The sequence below is a fragment of the Centropristis striata genome, chromosome 23 (genome assembly GCF_030273125.1).
Source record: "Centropristis striata isolate RG_2023a ecotype Rhode Island chromosome 23, C.striata_1.0, whole genome shotgun sequence".
Taxonomy (NCBI): Eukaryota; Metazoa; Chordata; class Actinopteri; order Perciformes; family Serranidae; genus Centropristis; species Centropristis striata.
The window spans coordinates 5892007-5919932 of record NC_081539.1 but is presented as its reverse complement, the minus strand read 5'-3'; the positions used below and the strand labels follow the sequence as shown (position 1 = coordinate 5919932).

At 38.4% G+C, this 27926-nt stretch overlaps 1 protein-coding gene across 2 annotated transcripts; it reads right to left on the bottom strand.

Annotated features, from left to right (window-relative positions):
- Positions 1 to 454: 454 nt before the first annotated feature.
- On the bottom strand, positions 455 to 27926 carry cip2a (cellular inhibitor of PP2A). Of its 2 annotated transcripts, none has more exons than XM_059327420.1 (22): positions 27827 to 27926; positions 26239 to 26341; positions 23268 to 23415; positions 19959 to 20071; positions 18418 to 18512; positions 16882 to 16978; positions 13515 to 13637; positions 13092 to 13237; positions 12557 to 12632; positions 12176 to 12412; positions 9196 to 9358; positions 8879 to 9026; positions 8046 to 8145; positions 7840 to 7958; positions 7206 to 7365; positions 6876 to 6950; positions 6588 to 6698; positions 5075 to 5271; positions 4345 to 4458; positions 2999 to 3081; positions 1996 to 2135; positions 455 to 812 (listed from the first exon to the last, which is right to left on the bottom strand). In XM_059327420.1, exons 2-22 carry the CDS (start codon positions 26338 to 26340, stop codon positions 666 to 668), a joined length of 2694 nt encoding a protein of 897 aa, XP_059183403.1. In that variant the 5' UTR covers position 26341; positions 27827 to 27926; the 3' UTR covers positions 455 to 665. The 2 variants fall into 2 exon arrangements, with proteins under 2 accessions (XP_059183403.1, XP_059183404.1); XM_059327421.1 differs by having other exon boundaries at positions 9196 to 9355.

Sequence of the window (27926 nt, the reverse complement as noted above, 5' to 3'; positions counted from 1 at the left end):
AACATAAAGATCCTAAAATAAAACCTAGTAATTCATGCTAGCAAGGTTTGATACAGTAAGCTAGTTTTGCTTAAATTAATACTCTTTTATTTGTGTATTCTGTGTTTTATAATTCTCAGCTCATTGGCCGTGTTTCAGTTCAGTGATACCGATACGCAGTCAGAGATAAAAATCAAAAAATACACAGATCGATTAAAAATTCCACGTGATCGACCAAATTCGACCATTAACAGATCGATTAATTATTCCCATCCCTAGTCGAGACGTTTCTCTAAAACAATGTTTCTCTAAACTTTTTTCTCAAACTGCATGATGAAAAGAAATTTCCTCCTCACATAATTTTTTCATTATTTTGGCCCATCCTCTTCCGTAAGCATGTAACCTACACAAATTATTTTTTTTATATTAATATATGCCCCTTGACATGATCCAACACACAATAAAAAATAAAAAGTTTTTATCTGGATTTACGAATCCAGTACGACAGATTAATCATTTATTCAACAATAAAAATACATACAAAGATTTGAAAACAGCTTTAAAAATAATAGTTTAGTATAATTCATTAAGTTTAATTAGGTTTAAAAAAGCCAGTAGGTTTAAAAATCAGAGTTCATAGAGTGTTTTAAAAACCTATCATTCTCCCGTCCCTCATCTTATCGTCGTCACAGCGACAGGTTGACGTCGTTCTTCATCTTGCCGCTGCTCAGGCTGTGGATCATGGCGATCATGGACGAGTGTTTGCTCAGCTCGTCCTCCTTCTGCTTCAGCTTCGTCTCCAGCGTGCTCTTCTGCAGCTCCAGAGACGACGCCTGCAGGGCGGCACACATCCGGGAAAAAAGGATTTACAGACATGATTTATACCCACCGAGGTGAACGACTTCATATTTAATTTAATAACAAACATTATAGTCAGGCGGCTTTGAACCAGATTTGAGGAGAAAGGGGACAAGTCGGACAAAAGCACCAAATTTTTTCCACATGCTCTCCATCATTATAGGTTTCAATTCTTGATGGGAGCCACTTTGTCAAGATGGCGGATCGGCATCAGCCATATAAAGTCTATGAGAACCAATATATCTTCCGAGCCACTTAGAAGGTCAATCTTGGTGTTAAAATCTACATTTTCTGGGTCAAAGAATCATTTAAAGCTGTTGAGAATATCACTAGAGGATTATTTGATCAAACAGATATGTTCATTTTGGCCATGTATTTATGTAATTTCCAACTCAGTTCCTAAGCGGTCGGACATATATTAATATAAAATCACAAAATGAACATATCTATTTGATCAAATAATCATCTGGTGATATTCTCAATATATTTAAATGATTCATTGACCCAGAAAATGTTTAATTTTGACACAAAGATTGACCTTCTAAGTGGCTTGGAAAATACAGTATATTGGTTCTCATAGACTTTATATGGCTGCCATCTCGCTTTAAAAATTGAACTTATGGTGATGGAGAGCATGTGGTGATATTAAAAAAAAATTGAGACACTGAATTTTTAGGTCTTCATTAAATGTAAACCATCATCATTATAATTAGAAGAAATTAAATAAATTAAGACATGGAATGTTTCATTCTGTGTGTAATGGATCTATTTAATGTGTTATTTCCACTTTTCAAATTTAATTACTGACATGAATAAACTTTCCTATGATATTCTAATTTATTGAGATGCACCTGTATCTTCCAAGGCACTTAGAAGGTCAATCTTGGTGTGAAAATCGACATTTTCTGGGTCAAGGAATCATTTAAAGTTATTGAGAATATCACTAGATGATTATTTGATCAAATAGATTATGTTCGGCCGGTACAGGTTGATAGTATTTAGTTCGGCGTGCGCATACGGAGCGATCATGTGGGGTCGGGACTGATACAGACAGGTAGGAACGTTTCGGAGTGGGGTGGGTAGCTTGGTAAATTCAGTGCGTGTCTCTTGTTTCTTAATAAAAATGCATTGTGCAGAGTTTTTTCTCCTCCTCGTCACCTTGATGCTGGCGTCCTTCCTGGCCTGCTCCGTCTTGTTCAGCTCCTTCCTCAAAACATCCACCGTCTCCTCCAGATCTCTCTTCTCCTGATCCTTCTCCTGCACTTTCTCCTCCTCGGCCTGCAGCTCACCACGAAGACCTGAAGGAGGACCACGAGGAGAAGCATTTATTCCCAAAACCTGCTCCTGTTTCCTGGACATTTCTACCTGCAGGAACCCAGGGCTTTTTTTGCAAATTGCAACAACAAAAAAAAAAGAGGAACTAGACAGGACATTTTTTTGTGTTAATAGGCTGAGACAGTGTAAATCCACTGTCTTTGTCCATTTCTACCGTTATACTGCTGAAATAAACTGATGACTATGGAAGAAAAACATCAGAAAGTTCAAATAATCATTATATGCTCTATTATTTTATTTATAAGAGAAGTCCTGAGAAAAGAGTGATATATTCCTGGAAATAAATGTAAAATCACTGGAACACTGCTAACCTGAAACCACATCCAGCAAACAGGAGATTCAATAAGCGTTTCCTTTCAGCAAACTTAAAGTCTGTTTACGCAATTTCAGGAGACAGGAGATGAAAAATGAACCAACACACTGAATGAATCCCAGCAGCTCTAATTAAAGACAACTGTGCACACTTACAGTACCAGTCAAAAGTCTCGACACACCGTCTCATGCAATGGTTTTTCTTTATTTTTATGATATTTTCTACATTGGAATTTTATCTTAAACAAAAAACTGTTAAACAAACCAGAATATATGCCTGTCACGAGATTCAATATGTCGACTTATCGTTCGATAAACAAAAATGGACATTATAGTTTTTGCGAACTATCGTGTCCAGCCTACCAGAGTACGTTTTCTTTTTTCAATTCTTCAAAGTAGCTTTTAACCTTTTGCTTTGATGCTCTCAGACACATTAAGAAGCAAAGAAATCCCACAAAACACCATGAGCTTGTTAAACAAAGGTTTAACAAGCTGCTGCTGATGCTAAACCAACCTGCGATGTCGCTGTTTTTCTGCTGGACGTCTGAATGGAGGGATCTGATCTCCTCGTCTCTCTCCTCCAGCACCGACGCCATCCTGACAAAACACACAGACAAAAAGTTAGAGAACGCTGCTTCCTGAAGCTTTGATTTTAACTGGTGACTGAAAAGTGAAAGGTTTGCTTCTTGCAGTATTTAGGCTGGGAAACAAGACCAAAATCTGATATTTTCATACCTCAAAAACAACATATAGCAAGATAGGGCATATTCTAATGTGTTAATTAAGTAAATAGTCTGCATGAAATAATAATAATAATGCATTATATTTAAAGCGCCTTTCAAAGCACCCAAGGACGCTGTACAAAAAAATAAAAAATAAAAATGGCACGCCGAGGCCTAGGTTTGAATATTCCATGTTAGCAAAAGATTGCTTCCATGGTTTGCTCTATCTTTGCTTCCACATGCAAAGATCAGAGAATAAAGCATTGTCCAATTATGTAGAAATTACTAAGGAAAATGTATATATTAGGACATTTTGATTTTTAGTTTGATGATATATATTTACTTATATTAACTACTTATTATTCAGAAGGCCTGCTGGAATTTCTGCCGTTTTTTTTTCCTTTCGGAGTGTGTAGCAGTGAGGGCGTTTCTTGAGTCTGGACCTCAGTGTATGAAATGAGCTGCTGTGACCTCTAGGATAATCACAGCCTCATGAAACTTTATAACCATAAACTAGAGACCTAGAGCATTCAGAGGATATGCAGCTTTCCTATATTGACAATAAGGTTTATCAACAGTTTGAAGAACAGAAGTGCTCGTCATCTAATCGCTGAAAATGCAGAAATCTACAAAAGCACCAGTTTTTGAACCAATCTCAGGATGGATTCTTCTATGTTGTTCCAATTGTTGTCTTGATATATTGATGTTATATTCTATATTCAGTCTTGTGACCATTTTTATCTATTCTCGGTATGAAAAAAATTGCATTATTCAGCATCAAATGTGTGTAGCAAATGGTATCAACACAAAAATTGCTGCAACAACTTGTGGGACATAGTTGAACATGTAATGGACTTCAGAAAGCGAACACTAATGTTATGACCCTTTATACACCGGAATAGGTTTACATAAATAAATAACTAATTCATAACATGAATATAATTAGATAATTGTGACCAGAACAACTTATTGTCTCACACACAGTGCTGAGCTTCATCTCAAATGAAACCTCAGCTTCACAGCTTTCAGATGAAAGCTGTCACCACTTCTATCTAAAAAAAAGGACCTAGAACACCAAGTGGTTAACCAGCCCTGTGCAGTATTTCTGTAAACATGCAAAGGTGCAGATGTGTGTTACTTTTCGTGCTGCAGCTGCAGAGCCTCGTGGTTCTTCCTCAGAGAGTCGATCTGTTTGGTGAGCGAGGTGTGAGCCGCCTGCAGCTCCTTCAGCAACCGCTCGCTCTCATTGAACCTAAAACAACAACGGATCAACCTGTTAGATGCATGCGTGATATATAGAGCCTATACAAATATAAACCTCCAGTTTATATGCAAAAATAATTATTGCTCTGTCTTATTTGGTTGCGATTGTAAGGGCCAATAAGGGCCAGTTCAGCAATAATAATTTAAGTTAAAAAACAGAATGATGATAATTTCACTGTAATTCATGCAATACTTAGAGTATGTTAGTTTAAAATATACAATTAGTAATGTTTAAAGGGTTAAAAATGTTTCTATGCTTTAAATTTTACATTGTGATGTCACTATATAGTGGTAACTATGGTAACTGACTGTGTATCTTAGGGTTCATTTAGAGTCAACATGGTGGAAGCAACACAGTCTTTTGACCGAGCGTCAGGCTTGTAATTTACTTTGTTGTTTTTGATTTAACATTTTAAAAGACAAAGAAGTTGTCATGTCTAGTCGCTCGCGTGGAAAAAGAGTGTTTTTGTCGACTGACTCTAGAAGTGGTGCAGTTAAGAAGAAGACCAAACAGAGTGCCGCTACAGCAATTATATCAGCATTTAAAGGTAGACAAGCTCCCGTTGGTGTTAAATGTTTAAGAATGTGTTGTGTGTTTCTCCGACCTGTTGAGCAGGCTGTTGTAGGCTCCTTTGAGCGCCTGGTGCTCCTCAGAGTCCTGCTGCAGCCGGGCGTTGTGCTGCAGCAGCTCCTCCATGTCGGCCTTGGAGCGCTCCACCTCCAGCACCTGGCTGCTCAGCTCGCTCTGCAGCTCCTCACGCCGGCGCTCTGCCTCCTTCAGCAGGCTGCCCAGCTTACAGGCCTGCAGGGAAACAAACAAATCCACAACATTTTTTAAGAAATTTTGAGTGTGCTTGACTCTGGCCTGTGAGCAGAGCAATCAACTGCAGCTGTTTCGGTGACTTTTGACGCAACTGAGAGAGAGAGAAAAACAGGTGAAAGTTCCCCTCAAACAGAAAGCATTTTTGACAAAACCATAGCTCCAATCAGTAAACCGACTTCACTTTGAACATCCTGAGTTCTTCCTGAACGTCAACATATGTGTGAAGAAAATTGAAGAAATTGTTTTTTAACATGGCAGTCTATGCTGCTGTGGGTGCGTTTTGGTGGCGCATCTATGCAACCTACACCCAAACTATAACTCTGACGGCTTTAGCAGACCAATGTGAGTGAGAAGACAAATTTTCCTACATCTCCATGTATAAATTATTAGTATAGGTCTCAAGCGCAGGTTTCAAATGCATTTTTTGACAAAGTTTTCTCTCCCTCTGCACTCTAGCTATGATGTCATCAACTCTAGCCTCTTCATTAGGTAACATTGGGGGGATTTTTTGAATGTGTTTTTGCAGAATAATTTGAAAACTGTTTGTCGAAACCCTTAGAAAAGTCATAGCACACTTTTCATGGCCGAGCCGGTCGATTTGATACCTTTTTAATGTATGTGCGCCCAAAACTCAGAGGAGTAGTCGACCGGAAAAAACATGGAAGAAACGTAAGAATAAATAGGATTAAGCCCGATGGATAGCAAAACAAATGTCCTGATGTGGATGAGGTGGCTGATTGACTCAGGGTTTGTACAGTTATTAAGAGTAAAAACTTTTCAAGGTCCCTAAAATAAAACTTTCTAGACTCTCAAAGCTGTCATGAAAAATTAAGTTTACAGAATTCATTCATACTCACAGCAATCAATGGTTTGATTAGTGGAGAGCTGAAACATTTCACAAAGAATATTCACCAGCAGAGATTAAGATTTTACTATTAACTATTATTTCTATTTGGATGATCCAGTATTAAAAAACTAAGCTAAATTGCTATTTTCACCTTTCTAAAGTCAAAGATGATGGTTTTTTTTTTGTTGTGTTTTTCCGGGTCAAGAACCTCAAAGACATTTAATCACATGAAACACAAAAAAAGTAGCAACTTCTCAGATTTATGAGGCTGATGACAGTAAAAAGTTTGTGCTCGACAAGTGACTGAAATAAATTGTCCTAAAGTCCTTAAGTCTGATGTTTGTTACCTGCACCCTTGTGTTAAACAAATTTAAATAAAAGGTGCAACTTCAGCCATATTTCTGTAGCTCTGTGTGTGTGTGTGTGTGTGTGTGTGTGTGTGTGTTACCTCTGCCTCTGCTTGAGCTCGTTGGAAGCGATACTGAGCGATGAGACGGTCGGCCTGAGAAAGAGCGAGAGCCTTCGCCTCCAACAAGTCCTCCAGACGACTCTCCTTCGACTAACGGGGACACAAAGATAAACTTCTCAATGCAATAAAATAAAATACAACAGCAGCTTTAAACAGAAAGACAGATAGAGCCATAAACAATAAACTGATAATAAGCTTAATAATTTAACACACTGCAGTATTTGTCACAGTAAGTTCTTCTATATCTTCGTATTTAAATGTACTTACTGCAAACGCTGAGAGCTTCTGTTCATAAACATCGATGATCTCGGACACGTGGGAGTCTTTAACCTGCTCCTGCAGCTGCAAACAACAAGCACACATCAGTGAAAAAACAAAACAAAATTTTGTTAAAAAGTTAACTGTAGTTGCATTTAAAGTACCAGTAAGTGCAACAATAGAAGAAGCTAAAAATACCAAATAGAAAGAAATAGAACAGAAAAGATATTCGTAAGACTAAAACAATCAAACTGATAAAAAGTTCTATAAAAATCAAATGAAATTATGTATTTACAATCTAACTTGGCAGTATTTTTTCCAACACAAACACTCTTTTACCTCCAAGCCGTTCTGTATCTTCTCCACCAGATTGTGAACGCTCCGGCTGGAAGAGTCCAGGATGCTGGAAGGCGGGACTTCCTGCACGGCGACACGTTTGACGGACAGCTCAGCCTCTCTCTGGCGGTAGGCGTTGTTGGCGGCCATACTCTCACCCAGACTTTAGAAAAAATACAGTTTGATTAGTGAAGAGTGGAAATATTTTACTAATATATTCACCAGCAGGGACTCCAGGACCTCTGTGGTTTATGTGTTAAAAAATAATGAGCAATAATAAAGATAATTCTGAGCACTGTGATGTCTAACTGTCACTTCACGGGAACATTCGAGGGCCATGCTAAAATAATACAAATAATTATAGAAAAATAAAATAAAAAATAATTACAACAATTAAAAATAATAATTAATAAAAAAATAATTAAAATATAAAATCCTAAAAATAATTTAAATTATGTTATGATGCAATCTAAGTTATTAAACGGTTGCCAAATTTAAAATAATATATATTTTTTTAATGAAAATGATCAAAATAATAAAAAAAATTAAAATAATTTAAATTATCATGATGCAACAGGTGAGCAGTGAGATGGTTTTAAAGGGGCAGGTAAACGTGTTTCCATAGCGATGGACTCACACCAGAGAGGGGAAGTCTGGGAGAGGAGTGGCCTCAAACAGCAGAGAGAGTCCAGTCTGCACGCGCTCTCTGTGGTGGGACGTCAGGGCCAGAGAGAGCGGCGTCACTATCCTCTGGTCCTGAAACACAAACACAGAGAACAACAGGTCACAGAGGAAACAAAGAGGAGGAGAGACAGAAACAGGTGATTATGAGACGGTGTGTACCTGTAACATCCTGTAGAAGCTCGTCTCCATGTCCTTCACCTGCTGTCTCAGTTTACTCATCAACTCCAGAGTCTTCAGCAGAGCGTCTGCACACACCTGACTGAAACACAAAACACACATTGATACGTTTGGACCATTGGACCATTTTGTCCCTGCAGCCATTACACTGAGGAACAAGTCATAGCTATGCTTTGCACAGATGTCTATTTATTGTTGTTTTTATGTATTTATTTACTATTTCTATATACGGTATACATTTTAACCTTTATCTACGTTTTTACAACCTAAACTAGTTTTATTTGATTTTTCTGTCTTCTTTTCTTGCTATTCGTATTTTAGTTCACATCAATATCTAAGTATAGTTTGGACCTGTAAGAACTTTTAACTTTTTTAATTCCATTTTATTAAATTTTTATTTAATTTGCCATTTCTTAACTCCCACTGTCTTAAATTGAATGATCTGTGATATGTGCCTCTTTTGTGTGTGTGTGTATGAGGACTCTATACTGCAAACAAAATCTACCTCTGGGTACAAATTAATTAACTTGAAGTCCTGAGATACTGAATTTGGGATTTTCATTAGTTGTCAGTTATAATCATCAAAATTAAAAGTATATATATATATATATATATATATATATATATATAGAGAGAGAGAGAGAGAGAGAGAGAGAGAGAGAGAGAAATTAATAATCAATAAGAAATTCAACCTAACAGTGATTCATATTGGATCCACATTCATTTACCCTCTCAGTTTCTAAACATAAATATTGATTATTAAATGCCATTCTTCTGCATCAGGTAATGAATTGTAGCTGTGAGTATTGACTCACCTGAGGTCGTCGTCGCAGCCTGGCGGGTGGCAGCTGAGGGGGCTGATGTTGTGACAAGACGAGAGGAGAGATTCAACCTGCGAGAGGCAGAGCGGAGCGCTCACCTGCCGGGACACCAGAGACCTGGCCGAGTCCTCGGTACACAGGAGTGGACCAGTTAAGGTGAATAGGGTCATTTTCTAAACTCATAGATCTCAGTATGAAACTTCCCCACTTTGTTATTTACATTAACACCATATTTTTTTGCATTACAAGTTTTCTGGTTTTCGGAAATTACTATTTGAAGACGAAGCTCAGGCTCAGTCAGTGAAGGATATTGAGCAGCAGGCTGGTGACGTGTGTGATGCGGTGGCAGTGTTTCCTCAGGTGAGCGTCTCCCTGAGCAGGATCGAGGCCCTTCAGTAACCCCAAAACAACGGGAAGCAACATTTCTACGAAGCTCAGGACAGATTCAGACACGCTCTCTGCTCCCAACGCCTCCTGGACCGAGAGAGAGGAGAAACATGAGGAAGAGAGACATGATACATATAGATTTATTTATGTAGCTACATGTACAGCCTCAATTATCTAGTGCTGGGAAATAAACTTTTAAAAATGCAATTACATTACATTACATTACATTACATGTCATTTAGCAGACGCTTTTGTCCAAAGCGACTTACAATAAGTGCATTCAACCTGATGGTACTAGACATAGACCATAGGAATCGAGTAAGTACATAACTTTAAGAGCTAACTGTCATTGCTAAGGAGTGCTATATGTTAAAGAAGAAAAGAAGAGAAAAGAAGAAGACATTTTTTTTTTTTTTTTTTTTTTTTAATATATATATATCTGTTAGGTGACCATGACTTAACCGAGGTATTGTTGGAAGAGATAGGTCTTCAGCCTGCGGCGGAAGATGTACAGGCTGTCTGAGGTCCTGATGTCGGTGGGGAGCTTGTTCCACCATTTGGGAGCCAAGACAGAGAAAAGTCTGGAAGAGGTTTTGAGGCGAGTTGACCCACGCAAGGTGGGAGTCGCTAGCTGTTTGGCTGATGCAGAGCGGAGAGGACGGGCAGGGGTGTAGAGTTTGACAAGGTCCTGGATGTAAGTAGGACCTGAACCGTTAGCAGCAGAGTACGCCAGAGCTAGAGTCTTGAAGCGTATCCGCGCAGCCACTGGTAGCCAGTGGAGGGAGCGGAGGAGAGGTGTTGTGTGTGAAAATTTGGGAAGATTGAAGACCAATCGAGCAGCTGCATTCTGGATGAGTTGTAGAGGTCGGATGGCTTTGGCAGGCAGACCTGCCATGAGGGAGTTGCAGTAGTCCAGGCGTGAGATGACCAGTGCCTGGACCAGGACCTGAGCTGCCTTCTGGGTGAGAAACGGGCGGATTCTCCTGATGTTATGCAGCAAGAATCTGCAAGATCTGGTGGTGGCGGTGATGTTTGTTGAGAGGGACAGTTGGTTGTCAAGAGTTACGCCAAGGTTTTTGGCGGTTTCTGTGGAGGCAACCACTGTGTCCTGGACAGTGATGTGGAAGTCAGTGGTGGGAGAGCCTTTCCCTGGGAGGTAAAGTAGCTCAGTCTTTCCCAGGTTGAGTTTGAGGTGGTGCGAGGACATCCACTGGGAGATGTCGGCCAGACATGCAGAGATACGTGCTGCTGCACGTGTTTCAGACTGGGGAAATGAGAAGATTAGCTGGGTGTCGTCGGCATAGCTATGATAGGAGAAGCCATGCGAGTGGATGAGGGAGCCAAGGGAGTTGGTGTAAATCGAGAAGAGGAGCGGACCAAGGACCGAGCCTTGAGGGACCCCGGTGGTGAGTAGACAGGGTTCTGAAACAGAACCCCTCCAAGTTACACGGAAGGTGCGGTCCTTGAGATAGGATTTGAGCAGAGAGAGGGCGGAGCCAGATACTCCCAGGTGATGAAGGGTGGAGATGAGGATCTGGTGATCCACAGTGTCAAAAGCTGCAGAAAGGTCCAGTAGAACCACAACAGATGAGAGAGAGGCCGCCTTCGCCTTGTGAAGCTGTTCAGTCACAGCGAGAAGGGCAGTCTCTGTTGAGTGGCCCTTCTTGAAACCAGACTGGTGAGGGTCAAGGAGGTTGTTCCCATGCAGATAGGAGGACAGCTGATTGAAGATAGCCCGTTCCAGAGTTTTGGAGAGGAACGGCAGGAGAGAGACGGGTCTGTAATTGTCCACTAAGGATGGGTCGAGGGTGGATCTCTTTAGGAGAGGATTCACCCTCGCTTCCTTCAGAGAGTTAGGAAAGCAGCCAGTAGTCAAGGAAGTGTTGACAAGATGGGAGAGGAACGGGAGGAGATCAGGAGCAATAGACTGAAACAGGTGGGAGGGAATAGGATCCAGCTGACAAGTGGTAGGACGGGCAGAGGTTACAAGGCTGAGCACTTGAGGAGGAGACAGTGGAGTGAATGCTGAGAGGGAGGGAGACACTGATGGGGAGGGAGGAGAGGCAGGTTGTGAGACTGGATGGGTAAATGACGAGCGTATGTCCTCAATCTTCTTCAGGAAATGGTTGACAAAGTGGGTTGGTAGGAGGGAGGAGGTAGGAGGGGGAGTTGGAGGGACCAGGAGGTTTGTAAAGATGGAGTAGAGCTTCTTGGGGTTGGAGAATAAACAAAAAGAGAGAGAGAATGTTTTGAGAATGTTGTGTTGAAAAGGTGTGAAGGTGTGTGTGTGTGTGCGTAGGTGTGTGTGTGTGTGTGTGTGTGTGTGTGTGTGTGTGAAGGTGTGTGTGCATGAGAAGGTGTGTGTGTGTGTGTGTGTGTGTAGGTGCAGGTGTGTGTGTGTGTGTGTGTGTGTGTGTGTGTAGGTGCAGGTGTGTGTGTGTGTGTGTGTGTGTGTGTGTGTGTGTGAGGATGTGTAGACCTGTGTATATGTGTGTGTGTTTAGGTGTGTGTGCGTAGGTGTGTGGGCCTGTGTGTATGTGTGTGTGTAGGTGATTGTGTGTGTGAAGGTGTGTAGGTGTGTGTGTGTGTGAGTGTGTGTGTGTGTGTGTGTGTGTGTAGGTGCAGGTGTGTGTGTGTGTGTGTGTGTGTGTGTGTGTGTGTGTGAGGATGTGTAGACCTGTGTATATGTGTGTGTGTTTAGGTGTGTGTGCGTAGGTGTGTGGGCCTGTGTGTATGTGTGTGTGTAGGTGATTGTGTGTGTGAAGGTGTGTAGGTGTGTGTGTGTGAGTGTGTGTGTGTGTGTGTGTGTGTGTGTGTGTGATTGTGTGTGTGATTGTGTGTGTGAAGGTGTGTGTGTGTAGGCCTGTGTGTGTGTGTGTGTGTGTGTGTGTGTGTGTGTGTTACCTCCAGCAGCTCATTCAGCAGCTGCAGGGCCTGGAGTGAGCAGGACTCGGCGCCCTCCACAGGCGAGCTCAGCCACTGAACCAGGGCGAGCCCCGGCTCTGCTTTGCGTCCGTCCAGCCCGGCGCCGTGCCTCCGGCCTGCTGCTCTCAGTTTGGGTCCCGCTGGACTGAAGACCACCTGACACAGCAGCGAACGCAGCCCTGAGACGCTGCACATCGCCAGGAGAAGCTCCAACACCTGCAGATCGATAAGAAATAGAGGAATAATTATCACCATTCTGTGACACAATATAGACCAAACAGCTGATCTTATAAACCAACGATGCTTTTCTAGTTATGCAGAAAAATGTGCAACATGTGCAGAAATGATCTCCTGTCTCACCTTTGCTGCAGAGTCGGGGTCTTTTGATCGCAGCAGCCCTAAAACTTGAGACACACATGCTGAGAAATGCTCATACCTGGAGAAGGAGAAATGAAACAGAAAAAAGTAAACAGGGAGGTTAAATAGAGCGTGCATGTAACAAGGTTAATCCAGCTTTATTATATAAAATTCAAGCACTTTCCAAGCAGTTTCAGCCTCTCAAATCCTTTATTGTCACATTTAAACTGCTACTATAAATGCAATTGCATTACATAAAGTTTGTTCATATTGGCACTGTTTCTTTTACCAGAAGTTTTCAACTTTGATTGTTTTGATCATAATTACGAGTGATTGTGTGGATCAAAGGAAAACACACCAAATTGTGCTTCAAATTAGGCATTTTTTAAGGATTATATTCAAATTCAGTTAGTCCCTAACTTCAAAAACATAACAGTTAAAATTAAGCATTTTCCAAACTTAATTTTCAGTCATTTGTACGGACCCTGGCGTGTGTGTGTCTGTGTGTGTGTGTGTGTGTGTGTGTGTGTGTGTGTACCTGGTGAGGTAATCTGCTATCTTGGGGTTCTTCAACAAGTCAACCAAAAGGTCAACAGTGTATTTTCGTGTCAGCGTCCCGTCGCCATTCACGATGATGTTGAACACGAGCTGGAAAGTCTGGTGGATGTTTTTTGCATCAAAAAGCTGCAGAAAAAAAACACACAAACAGAGAAGATAGATAAGCGGAACTAGTTTATTGTTATAAATGAAAACAGGAACTAACAGAAGGAATAAAAAAATATAAAAAACTTTAATCATTTTTGTGAGGAAGAAAACACGTACTAAAAAAAAAGAGTTTTTCTCACAAGTCACATGAACATGCAGGTCAAACAGGGTAAAATGTAACCTAAGTAATAACTGTTGGAAAATGGAAAATATGGGTTGAATAATGATGTAAATGCAGCGAGTGATTCCCACCTACCTTCTCTCCAACCTTCTCATTCAGTGTGAGGCTGGCCAGGATGGACAGCGTGAAAACCACCACAGTCAGACTGTTGTGAGCCAGAAAGTTGATCAGAGTTCGGTAGAAAGACTTCACCCTGTCCTGCAAGAATACACACACACACATGTGTTTTTGCTACCTTGTGAGGAGCTCAAAAACCTCCTGACTGGGAGGTTACCGATGGCAACGCAGTTTTTTTTTAAAGAAATAGAGGCGTAATTTTATATCACAATTATTGGTCGATTTCTTTTACTTCAGTATCAAAAATTCTCAAATTTAGTGGGTTTAATTTACCACAAATCACCACTAGTGACTGTTACACATTTCACATAGATGATTAATTTATACACAGTCATGGAAAATATTATTAGACCAACCTTGTTTTCATCAATTAATTGTTCATTGTAATGCCTGGTAAAACTAAAGCTACATTTGTTTTGACAAATATAATAATAACAACAAAAATAGCTCATAAGAGTTTAATTTAAGAGCTGATATCTAGACATTTTCTATGGTTTTCTTGATAATGATTTTGATTATTTGTCACTACTGTCTGTTTCAGATTGACAAGGAGGAACATATTCCTCTTCGCTGAACTCAGCACTAAATTAATCTGTTTTGTATCCAAACATTTGTCTTTTAAGCTTAAAAAAAGATTTAAATTTCTGACATTTTGTCAAATCCATTACATTTAAACATCAGAAATGTCAAGACAAAAATGATTAAAGACAGAAAAGGGTAAATTTTCAGAATAAAATTTGAGTGCTTGAATCAGTGAAACATTCACATTGTGCATGCCTTTGTCATGCTGTGTGTGTTATTGTGTTTCAGCGGCATTCCTTGTGGTTTCTAGGGTGTTGCTAGGCAGCTTCCTAAAACCTTATCAACACCTACAGCTGCTAACACTAAAAGATAAGCCTGTTGTGTTGTTTTGATGTTATGATAAAATCTTATGTTGTGATGTTGTACGTGATGTTGTATTTTTTTCTTAATTGTATCGTAAGTGTTTGTATATGTATTTTGTATAGTGTACATGTTTGTTTTTTGTTTCATAATTCTCTGCTTTTTTACATCATGGCCAGGTGACTACAGATGAAAACTAGCCTTCTGGCTAACTCTGGCTTTTTTAACCATGTGTAATCATGTGTTTTATGAAATTGCACTGTCCCCTTTTTAAAAAAATAATATATTCACCAGCAGGGACTCCAGGACCTCTGTGGTTTATGTGTTAAAAAATGATGAGCAATAATAAAGATAATTCTGAGCACTGTGATGTCTAACTGTCACTTCACGGGAACATTCGAGGCCATACTAAAATAATACAAATAATAATAGAAAATTAAAATAAAAAATAATTACAACAATTAAAAATAATAATAATTAATAAAAAAAACAATTAAAATATAAAATCATAAAAATAATAAATTGCACTGTCCCCTTTTTAAATAAACTAATTAAAAAATAAATAAATAAATAAATAAAATAAAATATGCTCAATGAACTGTTTTGGACCTATAAATGTAAAACATAGGTTGCAAACATGAACATATAAAGATGAAATTCAAATATAATACAACTATATACAAGAAATTCCCATAAAAACATGTATATTTATAGGAACAGCGTTAGCTGATTATCAGATTTAAACTATTATATCTTTGGTTTTACATGACCGAGGAGCATCAAACAAAAAATTGATGAAAGTTTCAAGTCTGTAATTTGGAGTGAAGTTGACAACAGCGCTCCACATGAACTTGTTTTTTTTTTTCGCAGACCCCAGAGGATTAAACAGGCCAGACAGGTTCGGTTTGAAAACATCGTTCTCTGACTTTTTAACTCACTCATAAACTTTAATGTTTAGTGTTTAGGCAGATAACACAAGAAACAAAAAACTTGAGAATTAAAAGCTGAAGCACTCTGGACCTTTGGAAAGGAGCAGAGGTTCAATTAAAACAAATATCAGAAGAAACGTGGACAAAAAAGTAAATAAATTAACTGTTACGTTAATAAAAAGAACATGCTAAAAGCTGAAGCTCTATTCAAGCCCTGGCTGGAAAGTTAAAAAAAAATGCTGCAATTACAGTCGAGATGCCTGAAGATAATAATCTGTCATACTGGCATCATATTTTTTTTTTTTTTTTACAGTAAGAACATGCAAATTAATATATATATACGGGGGAATTACAGAGAAAAACTTGAAAGAAAATGTCCGGAATCATAAATAGTTCTCAGTATTGTGACGTTGAGTGAAACTGAAACTCTTTAACACCATTTATTTAGTTTTTCCCCACATTTTGTGCTCATTTTTTAAAGTTTTGTTCTCTTTATACTTTTATATTAGATGTGTATATTAATCATTATAAAAAAGAACCATAGATGGACAATTACTATAAAAAGGGCTCTTTTATTCAATTATAGCAGTGCTGCACTCAAAATTACTTCTCATTTTTTTAAAAAGTAGAAATTTTAGGACTTCTTAAACACAGATTTTAGATCAGATGAATTAATCAATTAGTAAAATAGTACGCAGTTAATCTTCTGTTGATCTACTAATCTATATAGTCCTACATGCAACTGTTAAATAGGTTAAATAACCTATTTCTAGGTTAAATAACCTATTTAACATGCTAAAATATATTTTTATATATATAGTCCTACATGCAACTGTTAAATAGGTTAAATAACCTATTTCTAGGTTAAATAACCTATTTAACATGCTAAAATATATTTTTTCCAATGTGCAATATCTGTAAAATGCAAAGTACTTTCAGGAAACAAACAAACACAAAAAATATATATAAATAATAATAAGTGCCAAATAGCAGAATTGTATGTATATAATGTGTACAGAATCTATGTATACGTCTTTTTTTTATATTCTTTATTCTGTCTTCTATATCTACACTCCTGATCAAAATCTTACGACCGGGGAAAAAATATCAAGTATTTGCATTTTTCCGTTGGTGGAACATAACCAGGCTGTAAGTAGAGCTTTGAAGTGCAAAAAGAATGAACAGAAGCAAGAGACAAAAAAACAGAGTGGGCAATTTATTGAAAACTGCATTCAAATTCAAACAGTATGAATGTCTGATAGAAAATGACATGAAAGCCATATTTTTGCACAGATTTTGACTTTTTAAAGCTATGGTCTTAAACTTTTGATCAGCTGCTGAACAGCCTGTTTGAGTTTAAGTGTCTGTATCTTGAGCTGCTGTGACGACTAAATTACCCCACTGCGGCATGAATAAAGTCATATCTTATCTCTTATCTTATCTAAAATGCCATTGAAACATTCCTGTTTGTACACAGACATGTTGTGTTATCTGCTGTGTTCATTCAGACTCACCAGAGACTTGATGTGGCTCTGCACGGAGTGGTTGTCTCGACACAGGTTGGCCATGAGGCCGAGGCACGGCATGACCAGGTCGTCATTGTGAGACTGGCTGTGGGATGCAAAGTAAATAATAAATAACCACAAAATACTTTGCAGAAAAAAGTAAACTTGCTTTCCCTGCAAAGGGCATTGCTGTTGGAGGCAGTGTGGGAGCATGCAGGCTGACCACTTGCATGTTTTCTGGGATCAAGAAAAATAAGTCTATACGGGGAAAATGTCAACGCATTCATGAAAAAATATTTTGGGGGAACATTAAAGACGTTGTGAGGTGAGAAAACGTTGACATGGCTGAGGTTTTTACTTGCAGCAAGATAGAAAGTCGTGATAAGTACATGGGCTTATTCATGGGTACTATGCAAAAGCCTGTTTTGATAACGGATGCTTTTATTTTGAAAGGATGATAAGAGGCTTCCTGTTGATGGTAAAACTAACTCAGGTGAGATTAAACCGTAAAGATAACGTCAAGGAGTTCAATGTTTTGAGTTTTAGCCCCCGAAGAAGTATGAGGTTAGTTTTCACAGTAATCTGCATATTTAAATGTGTTTTGTGTTTAAGTAAGTTTTGGATCAAATTAAACTCAGTAATCCATGCTACCAAGGTTTGATACAGTAAGATAGTTTTGCTCCAATTAATCCTCTTGTATTTCTGTGTGTTTTATAATTGTTATTGCAACTTTCAGTTTGCAAACTAGCTTTATCCAACTTAATTCTCAGCTCATTGGCTTGTTGACGTACGGCCGCAGAACTGAACGCTCGGCGTGTTTCAGTTCAGTGATACTGATACACAGTCAGAGATAAAATGAATTAATTAATTGTTTACTTTTTATTATTTTATTTCCTTTTTAACTCTAACTCTGTTTTTAAATGGAGTTTTTATTACTATTTTATTGTTTTAGTATTATTTTATAGTTTTCATTGTTTTTTTTATTTATTACTATATTTGTGTATATGTGTGTTTTATCGTACAACTGTACAGCACTTTGTTCAACTGAGGTTGTTTTTAAATGTGCTCTATAAATAAACTTTGACTTGACTTTGACTTGCCTTAAAATTAAAAAAATTCACAGATCGATTAAAAATCACACGTGACCATCCAAATTCTTAACGACCATTAATCGATCATCGTTAATTATTCCCCTCCCTCGTGACCTGATATTGGCCCGATGTAAACAGGATGAGTGGCTGGAAAGTGTCAAAGACATTTCTGTTATGGAGAATTTCAAAGTTCCTACGTAGTATACGTTCCAAAAGTGCTGGGAAAAAATTTAACATTAATATGAAACACCTCCTAAATGATTGAATATGTAACTAAAATATATTTGTATAAATATTGAGATACTGGCAGATAACATATTCTGTGTTATGATTTAGTTTTTGTTTGGTTTGAGAGGCCTAATGTATTGGGCGTTTGTATTATTGTAGTGTTTTTATCTCTGCTAAAAAAAATATACATGCTTCAGCTTCATTAAATAACAGGTGTGGTTCTTACATGTTGGTCATGAGAAAAGCGATGAGCTCGTGGATGTAGTTTGTCGACTGGAAGACGCGAGTGTTGTACGTCAGTTTCTGCAGCACCTGCAAACACTGAAAGATACACACACGAGACAACACGACAACAAATCATCTATTACTTAATTATTCACCCAAAGGTCTCTAAAGAGTTTTTTCTTTCTCAAAATGGCTCAAAAATGACCAACTGTACCTTCATTCAAATGTGCCTCATTACCTGCCTGCTGTTATTCTTACTAGAGGTGTGAACCAGCGGATCGGCCCCACGATATGATTTTATCCCGAAACTTGAGTCATGATACAATAGTATTGCGATTTTAAGCTTTCTGACGCTTTCTGTGATATGGTGAGTATCGCAAAACAATATATTGTGATTTAACTGCATTTTGTGTCCACAAAATTAAATTCAGTCAAGAATTGTTTTGTCCAATAATAGAAAATTCTCAGTCTATTCATCTCACTTCAGTCTTTTCATTTCTCCACAATGAGAGTCAAACCCACAGACTGACCAACAAAGTATTCAGTCAAACTGAACTGAACTGATATCAAACATGTTGGACGACAACAACTGCAGCATTTTATCAAACTTTAAAAAGCTTAAAGCTTCACTGCTCTCAATTTTCTTGAATGCAACATTAAAAAAAGCCTAACTTTTTATTTTGACAACTTTCCAACACAATGCCTATATATTCCTTAGATCTTCTAGTTTCATATGATCCCAATATCTTCATATTCAGTATAATCCTAACAGTGAGCCCGCTACGGCCTCCAAAAACAAACAAACAAACAAAAAAAAAGCATTGACAAATTAGGGCTGCAACTAACGATTATTTTCATTATCGATTAATCTGTCGATTATTTAAACGATGAATCGATTCATTGTTTGGTCAATAAAATGTTGAAAAATATCAATCAGTGTTTCCCAAACCACAAGATGACGTCCTCAAATCTGTCCTCAAATCTCTTGTTTTGTCCACAAACCAAAAATGATATTCAGTTTATTGTCATAAAAGGAACAAAGAAACCAGAAATATTCACATTGAAGAAGCTGAAATCTGAGAATTCGGATTTATTGTCTTTAAAAAAACTGCTCAAACTCAAACTCAAACTGCTCAAAATTTTTTTATATATTTTCAATTATGAAAATAGTTGACGATTAATTTAATATTCCATTATTGCTCGATTAATAGAATAATTGTTGCAGCTCTATGAAAAATACTATATCCCACTTGGCGGCCATGAATCGATAAAATATTGCCACGCAAAATATTGCGATACTATGCTGTATAGATTTTTCCCCCACCTCTAATTCTTACATAAATAAACAAATAAACTCTGCTAATAAGGTTGTAAAACTCTACATATTACAAATTCTAATCTAGAGACGACATCATCTGTTACTCAAAGCTTTTTTATTTTTTATTTTACGGTACAGAGGTTATAAAATGTTTGCTGAAAATGTCTGAAAATGTGCTGACGATGAAGTGAAAAACATTAAATCAGCTGTACTGAAGGTCTTACCTGCAGTACCAGGGGCGCTCCAGGTGTGGCGCTGTGGCAGTGGATGACAGACGCCAGGGTGCTGGTGAGGTTGTAGCTGCTGTGAAGAGTCTCCTGACTGTCATCGTCACAGGCTGAAGAGCAGAGAGCACAGCAGGGGACAAAGAGAAACAGGGTTTATGCACCTTCTTAAGCATCAAGTTTAATGACTTTTCAAACACTTTCCACGCCAAAACTCCTTAGATTCAAAGACCTAACACAGCATGAGCAGCTGTTTGAGACACAGAGCCAAGGTTATTATAGTTAACGAAAACTAACGAAATAACGAAAACTAGAATTGAAAAAACATTTTCGTTAACTGAAATAAAAATAAAAACTAGAGTTTTTAAAAAAACGATAACTAACTGAAACTGTATTGTGTGGTTACAAAACTAACTAAAACTAACTAAAATTATAGTGGAAATGCCCTTAGTTTTTGTTTTTGTCAAATTTTTTCATTCATAATTCAGTTTTTCTATTTCAACATGCAACACATGGTGAATATGTTTACTGAGACTGGGATGTCTACACTCCAACCAAAATTCAAAACAGTTAATAACCTTATTGGGGCTGAGATGATAAACCAAAGGAAATAAAGGCAAAATTTATTATGACCACTTTGAATCTGGCACCCATTACATAGCCCATTACAAAAAAACTAAAACTAACACTAAAACTAATAAAAACTAAACTAAAACTAAGCATTTTCAAAAACTAAACTAAAACTAGAAAACTCACTCTTAAAACTAACTAAAACTAACTGAATTTCAAAACAAAAATTCACAACAAAATTAAAACTAAAACTAATGAAAAATCCGAAACTATTATAACCTTGCACAGATCAAAGTTAATTACATTTACAACATTGAGAATTTTTAAATATTAGAATGAAAAAGCTTTACAGAGGCTCACAGATAATTACAAAGACAAACACTTCCTAGTTGTGGTGTGTGACGTGCATGACTTTCTCAAGGCAGGTGGAAACAATATCGCAATTGTGAGAAACCAACATGCAGAAAGCGGAACTTGGCTGCTCTATTTATGTTAACTTTAGGAATTATTGAAAGCTAATAAACCATAAGGTCATGTGTAGGTGGTTTGGTGCGCGTGAGGTACAAAAGGTTTATTAAAAGTTTTCCAAGCATGCAATGTGAGTACAGTTCACAGAAAGAACAACATCTTCTCATTTTAACTTGTATTCTGTGAACATGGCTTATTTTTCTTATATTAAAAGGCACTTCTAGTGACAGACATTGTAAATTAGCAGCAGCTATAAATGCTGTGATACTTTGAATTGTTGTACTGTTTCTATTTTTATTAAATAAACATGAAATACAAGCTATATTAGAAGAACTTCTGTTTCTAATCTTGCAGAAGATACATACAGTCATGGAAAACATTATTAGACCACCCTTTGTTTTATTCAATTTCTTGTTCATTTTAATAGTTGGTACAACTAAAGGTTCATTTGTTTTGACAAATATAATGATAACAACAAAAATAGCTGATAAGAGTTTAATTTGAGAGCTGATAGCTAGACGTTTTCCATGGTTCTTTGATGATAACCAAAATCATTACCAATAAAACCATGGAAAATGTCTAGATATCAGCTCACAAATTAAACTCTTATGAGCTATTTTGTTGTTATCATTATATTTGTCAAAACAAATGTACATTTAGTTGTACCAACTATCAAAATGAACAAGAAATTGAAGAAAACAATGGTCTAATATTTTTTTTCCATTACTGTAGATTTTGTTTTGAATGAGCTGGCAGTTCAGTTCTGCCTCAAGAGTCGTCACACACCCACTTGTTTCTTCTCTATTTCCACACAGGTATTAAAATACAGAAGTGGTCTTTCTAAGAGATAAAACAGATAAAACAAGGAACTTGTTTTTCTGTCACCTCACCCACAGAATACTTCATGATGCAAAGACACTGTATTTACTGGTATTCTAATATTCTCCCTTTCCTGCTGACGTTATAAGAATTACAGTAAAACCTTGAAAGCAATGCTTTTATGGAAAAAGCTGACTTGATGGTTTTACCAGCAGCAGTGAGATGATGCAATATCCAAATATATATCGTTATCAAGACAGTGTTTCCCCTAGAATTTTTTTCAGCGGTGGTGCTGCTGTGTCTGTGGCCATGAGCAGTGTTGGCAACTCCTCAGTAAGGAAAGTAGCTATTGGCTGTCCAAAAAGTCACTAAATGACGCCATCGCCTAATTTGCATAATTGACAGTGTGCATGTACTTGTAATGGACGCTGTAGGAGAGAGGAATAACGTTGTGGGGAAGACAAAAAGTGAGTAAAAACACCCTAAATATGTTTAGAACTGCAAGTGCACGGTCTCCTGTCACAGTCCCAACCCTCCTCCTTAATCCGGCCTCGGGGCCAGCTAAAGGGACCCAAAACAGACTCGGACTGTAAACCAGCGACTTCACGCATGCGTGATTTGCAGACTGGACGCTAACGGGTTAACATCATGTTAACATAGCCAGCTGGGAGAGACTGCTGCAGGAGGACTGGGCCGCTTCGACTCATTCTTACTCTTCTTAATGAGCCGCGGTGGCCGGTGGCTCTTCTTAACGAGCTGCAGGGGCCAGCGGCTCTTCTTAACGAGCTGCAGGGGCCGAGGGATCGATAAGAAGAATAAGAAAGAGTCTCCGAAGGTCTCTAATGACACCAGAAAAAGTTGCAAAATTTGTCATTTGTATCTAGTAGCTTTTTTGAAAAATAGTCACTCGGGGGGGTCTGAAAAGTCGCTAAATATAGCGTCAAAGTCGCTAAGTTGGCAACACTGCTGCTCACTGCCCTAAGGAGCTACACTGTTACGTTACGTTATGTTACCTGCGCTACTCGCTATATAGACCGTGTATAAGCTTGAACGTTACCATTACGTTGATGTCCTAAAAGGGTACAACAGGATTTGATGTGCTCGTTGATGACTCGAAACAAGTCAAAAATAACGTCGTGCTCACACAGTGCGAGTAGAAATCATTAGTGGCACATTGATATTAACGATCGTGTGAAATTTCAGCAGCGGCGCACGTAATTCGAATACGAATGAATGCAGGGGAAACACTGCAAGATATAAAATTACATGTCAGGGTAGAACATTTTGGCTGTATCGCCCAGCACTAAACTGAAGTCTATTGTTTGTGTCAGAGGGACTTTGCAAAAATGATTCAACACTGCCTCTTGTTCCTGGGTGATTGCACCAGGAAAAACTACCAGAGTATTTGGGTTTTGGTGCATGTAAGATGATATATATGTATCCAGTTTGTACCTAGTTTTGCAAGAAGGGAGATGATGGAGCTCGTCAGGGTCGGGCTGGTGTTGGGGTTTCCAGCCAACTCCACCAGCCCAGTCACACACTCCCGGGGCAGGACCTGACCTGAAGACAGCAGCTGGTCACATTTAAGGCCCGACACCTCCTGTAAACACACACAAACACAACATGCACATGTTGGTACACTTCTGGCTGTGCTGGTCTACATGTACAAAGGGATGGCGTGCAACATTTCATCAACTTTCAGTGAAGCTACAACAGCTCTACCAAGATGTTAACCATTAAGGCTATTCTCACTTGACCCCATAAGCTTAACCTTAATAGTCTCTAAAGGGAAGTTGTGAAGACAATTTCTATATTTGGAAGCTGTCAAGCCAGTAGATAAAGGATGAAACGTTTGTGGTAAGACTGCAGTATCCATATGCATACACATACAGAGCAAGACAGAAGACAAACATGTAGTGCAATTATAGACAATTGTAAATACTAGTAGTGCAAATACAGATATACAGCCATGCAAAAAAATATTAGACCACCCTTTTTCTTCAATTTCTTGTTCATTTTAATGTCTGGGACAACTAAAGGTACATTTGTTTGGACAAATATAATGATAAGAATAAAAATAGCTCATAAGTGTAATTTAAGAGCCAATATCTAGACATTTTCCGTGGTTTTCTTGATAATAACCAAAATCATTGTCAAGAAAACCAAAATAGTCTATATGATTGTCTGGAAAATGTCTAGATATCAGCTCTCAAATGAAACTCTTATGAGCTATTTTTGTTGTTATCATTATATTTGTCCAAACAAATGTACCTTTAGTTGTACCAGGCATTAACATGAACACTAAGTAAACAAATGTGAAGTGCAATAAACAACAGTAAAAGCATTTCCCTGAACTGATTTGTGTATTATGGTCCAGGTAGTGCAAGTTAAGTGAGGTAGGGTACGAAATACTTTGGAGGGTGTCGGCAGATCAGCTTCTTTTGAGCTGTCAGGGGAGTAATAGACTGGTGCCGTTAGTGAGGAAACTCAAAAGGGGAAGTAACAAACAGCACAAAGAGCAGGGGAAGAAAGTCAGTTCATAAACTTAATTCATTCAGATTGAAAATATTTGAGTGATGCATAGTTGTTTCCTCTTTAAAACATTTGGCACATGTCAGAGTATTTGTGTCAAAGGGGAGCAAAGCTATGACTCTTTGCATTTTGTTGCACACTGTTTCAGCTCGTTGAGTTATAAGCAGGGTTCGTACACTTTAGCAGTGGTCAAATTCAAGCATTTTTCAAGGACTTTCGAGGTCCATTTTCAAGCATTTCCAGTATCTTACACCTGTTGTAAGTTGCATGTTTTAGATGAGTACTTTTTTTTTTCTTTAACCTTTATTTAACCAGGGAATATCCCATTGAGATTAAGAAGCTCTTTTTCAAGGGAGCCCTGGCCAAGAGGCAGCAAACACAGCATACAGTTACATATTTACATAGCATACAGACCTTAAACAAGTCATGAGAAACAAGTGCATGTTATGGAATTGGCCTCAATAACTCTTAGTTTGGATTTAAAAGTGCTCAAAGAAACAAATTCAGTTAATTTCCATTCTTTCTGGCGCATATTCCAGCATAAGGTGCAGAGTAAACAAATGCCCTTTTACCCAACTCCGTACGAGCATACTAAAAGGGGGAGGTTTCACTGAACCATACCAACAGTGATGGTATTACACTTTTAGGAGGAACGGTCTTCATTTCAGATAGGCTACTCATTATTTTTTACATTGAACATGTGATTATCTATAGTCTATAGATGGATATAGTCAGATTGCAAGAGAAATACATTAAGAATTTCAAGCATTTACAAGCACTTAATCCAAAATCCAAGCATTTTTTAAACCTTGAAAATACAGCATTTAAATTCAAACATTTTCAAGGATTTCAAGCACCCGAACGAACCCTGCAGAAGGAGTTATATCTAGGTGTATACAGGAAGCTCAAATCTCTTGACATCTGTAGTAAGATGCTGCAGATGTTTTATCAGTTTGTGGTGGTAGTGTGTTGTTTATTGCTGCAGTCTGCTGGGAAGGCAGCATCACACACAGAGATGAAGGCGGTTGGACAGACTGGTCTAAAGAGCTGGTTCTGTGGTTGGAGCCAGGTTGGACACACTGGAGGAGGTGGTGGAGAGATGCAATGTCAACATGTTCCAGGCCATCCTGAAATACCCAGATCATCCGCTACACAAAACCTCTACAAAAGATCCTTCGCTCCTACAGCCATCAGGCTGTCTCATTCTTCAAGAGATTCTACCAGACTAACTGAATTTCCCCTCGGGGATAAATAAAGTAATTTTGATTTGATATCCAATGTATTTCTGTATTCTGTTGGTGTATGTTTGGAGTAAATTTGTTAAATATGTCCTCCATTTGTAACACCCTGGATGCCAGTTTATTGTAAGAAGATAAACAGTGTTAAACCTCTGATTTACCAGCTTTTTGAGCCATTTCAACCAACATTTGTGTCCCCATAAACTCTGAAACTAACCACGAGCATTCAGTATACAGTGAATAAATACATAATCTCTTCTTCCCTTTTAAGGGGTTATTTTCTTATTTAGTTATCGTGGTGTTTGTCTTGCAATGTACAGAGTATAATACAATAACTGTATTGTGGGCATGTTGTGATATTATAATATGTTCTAGTAACGTATAATCCTAGTAACGTTCAGGATGTTGTCCAAATTTGGGTCATGAGATCCTTCTGATATCCTCTCTATTTCTGTGATTTGTTGGTGAATATTTGGACTTTAATAGTTAAATATGTCCTCCTTTACACCCTTGATGCCAATTAATTGTAAGAGGATGCACATTGTTCAACCTCTGATTAACCAGCCTTCTTGAGCCATTTCAATCAATATTTGTGTCCCAAATCATAAACCAAGCTCAAAGTGAAGCTGTCATGAAGGGACATCAGAGCTCACCTCCACTTGTTTCTGGAGCTGCGCTGCGTTTGGAGCCGTCCTGCCGTCTCTGTACTTCTGGATAGCCAGCAACAAAGACTTCAAACTCGTCGTCATGTCCATCCTGTAGAGCAAAACTAGTTTTAGGTAACAGCGATGCAAAAAGAACAGATTTAAAATCGTCACCCTGTTAAAATAATCGCCTCAGTAATTTTTTGTCCAAATTGGGTTTTTTTGCCTAAATCACCTCCTCATGACGCTGGTCACCTATGGTAAAATCACCTACATCCTCAGCTGATCAGATCATGTGATTTTACCCCTTTAACCCTCCTGTCGTCCTTCCGGGTCAAATTGACCCAATCTGTTTTGACTACTCCTTCTTTCCTCCCTCCTCCTGCCTTCCTCTCTTCTTTCCTCCTTCCTTCTTTCCTCCCTCCTCTATCCTCCTTCCTTATTTCCTTCCCTCGCCCCTCCTTTCTTTCTTTCCTTCCTTTCCTCCCTCCTTCCCTTCTTTTCTTTCCTCCTTCCGCTATCTCCTTTCCTTTCTCTCTTCTTTCCTTCCTCCTGATTTCCTCTCCTTTCCTCCTTCCTTCCTTCTTTCATCCCTCCCGCCTCCATCCCTTCCTCTATCCTCCTTCCTTCTTCCCTTCCCTCACCCCCCTTTCCTTCCCTCCTTTCTTTCCTTCCTCCTTCCTTTCTGCCCTCTTTCTTTCCTTCCTCCCTCCTTTCTGCCCTCTTTCCTTCCTGCCTCCCTCCTTTCTTCTTTATTTTTTCCTTCCTTTCTTCTCCTCCTCCCCTTACTTTCCTCCATCCTCCTTCCTTTCTCTCTCCTTTCCATTCTTTCTCCTTTTCCTCCTCTCTTCTTTCCTTACTCCATCCTTCTTTCTTTCCTTCCTTCTTTCCTCCATCCTTTTTTACTTCCCTTTGCGTCCTTCCCTCTTCTTCCTTCCTCGACCCGAGGACAACAGGAGGGTTAAGATAATGGCCTATGTCAAGTGTGGATTCATTATGCCTAAGTCAAAATAAAATGTGATTTTTTTTGAACATGCCTTTGTGACTTAAACAAGATATGGTAACACTTTATTTTGAAGGTGTCTACATAAGAGTGACATGAGCGTGTCATAAACATGACATGGGATGTGTCATGAACATTAATGACACTTTGAAGTAACATCAATGCTCATGATACTTGTCATGTCATGTTTCTGACAGGCTTGTGTGACTCTTATGTAGACACCTTCAAAATAAAGTGTCACCATATCTTGCTTAAGTCACAAAGGCATGTTCAAAGAATTGCTCAAGTCATTTATTTCTCTTAAGTTACATAATTTACACACAGTGTTATTACTATGCCAAAAGCCATCCTTTGTTACATCCTTTTTGAGTGAAACGATCAATAAATGTTACACGTTTGGTGAAGTTTTCTGTGTTTCCTACAAAACTTGGAAAAATGACTGAGGCGATTATTTTAACAGGGAGACGTGTTTTCAAAGCAAAGTGACGTCCATCTTGAATATGCTAACGCTAGCTAGCTAACTAGCCGATCTGACAGTCACACAAAAACAGCATATTAAACTAATTCAAAAGTGGCTTAACGTTTAGTGCTTACGTTTGATATTTTCGGGCTTGTTTAGCAGGTGTAGACTACCTGTGGAGCTTCTTTTCCCCGAAAAACAACAACAACAACAACCGGTTAACAACAGCTACCT

Excerpts from the sequence above, each read along its gene's own strand:
- cip2a (XM_059327420.1), bottom strand. The coding sequence starts at position 26,340 with ATGGACATGACGACGAGTTTGAAGTCTTTGTTGCTGGCTATCCAGAAG. Across the intron at positions 12,413-12,556 it reads ACCCCGACTCTGCAGCAAAG|GTGTTGGAGCTTCTCCTGGC; the intron begins GTGAGACAGGAG and ends ATCGATCTGCAG. Across the intron at positions 813-1,995 it reads GGAAGGACGCCAGCATCAAG|GCGTCGTCTCTGGAGCTGCA; the intron begins GTGACGAGGAGG and ends GCCGCCCTGCAG.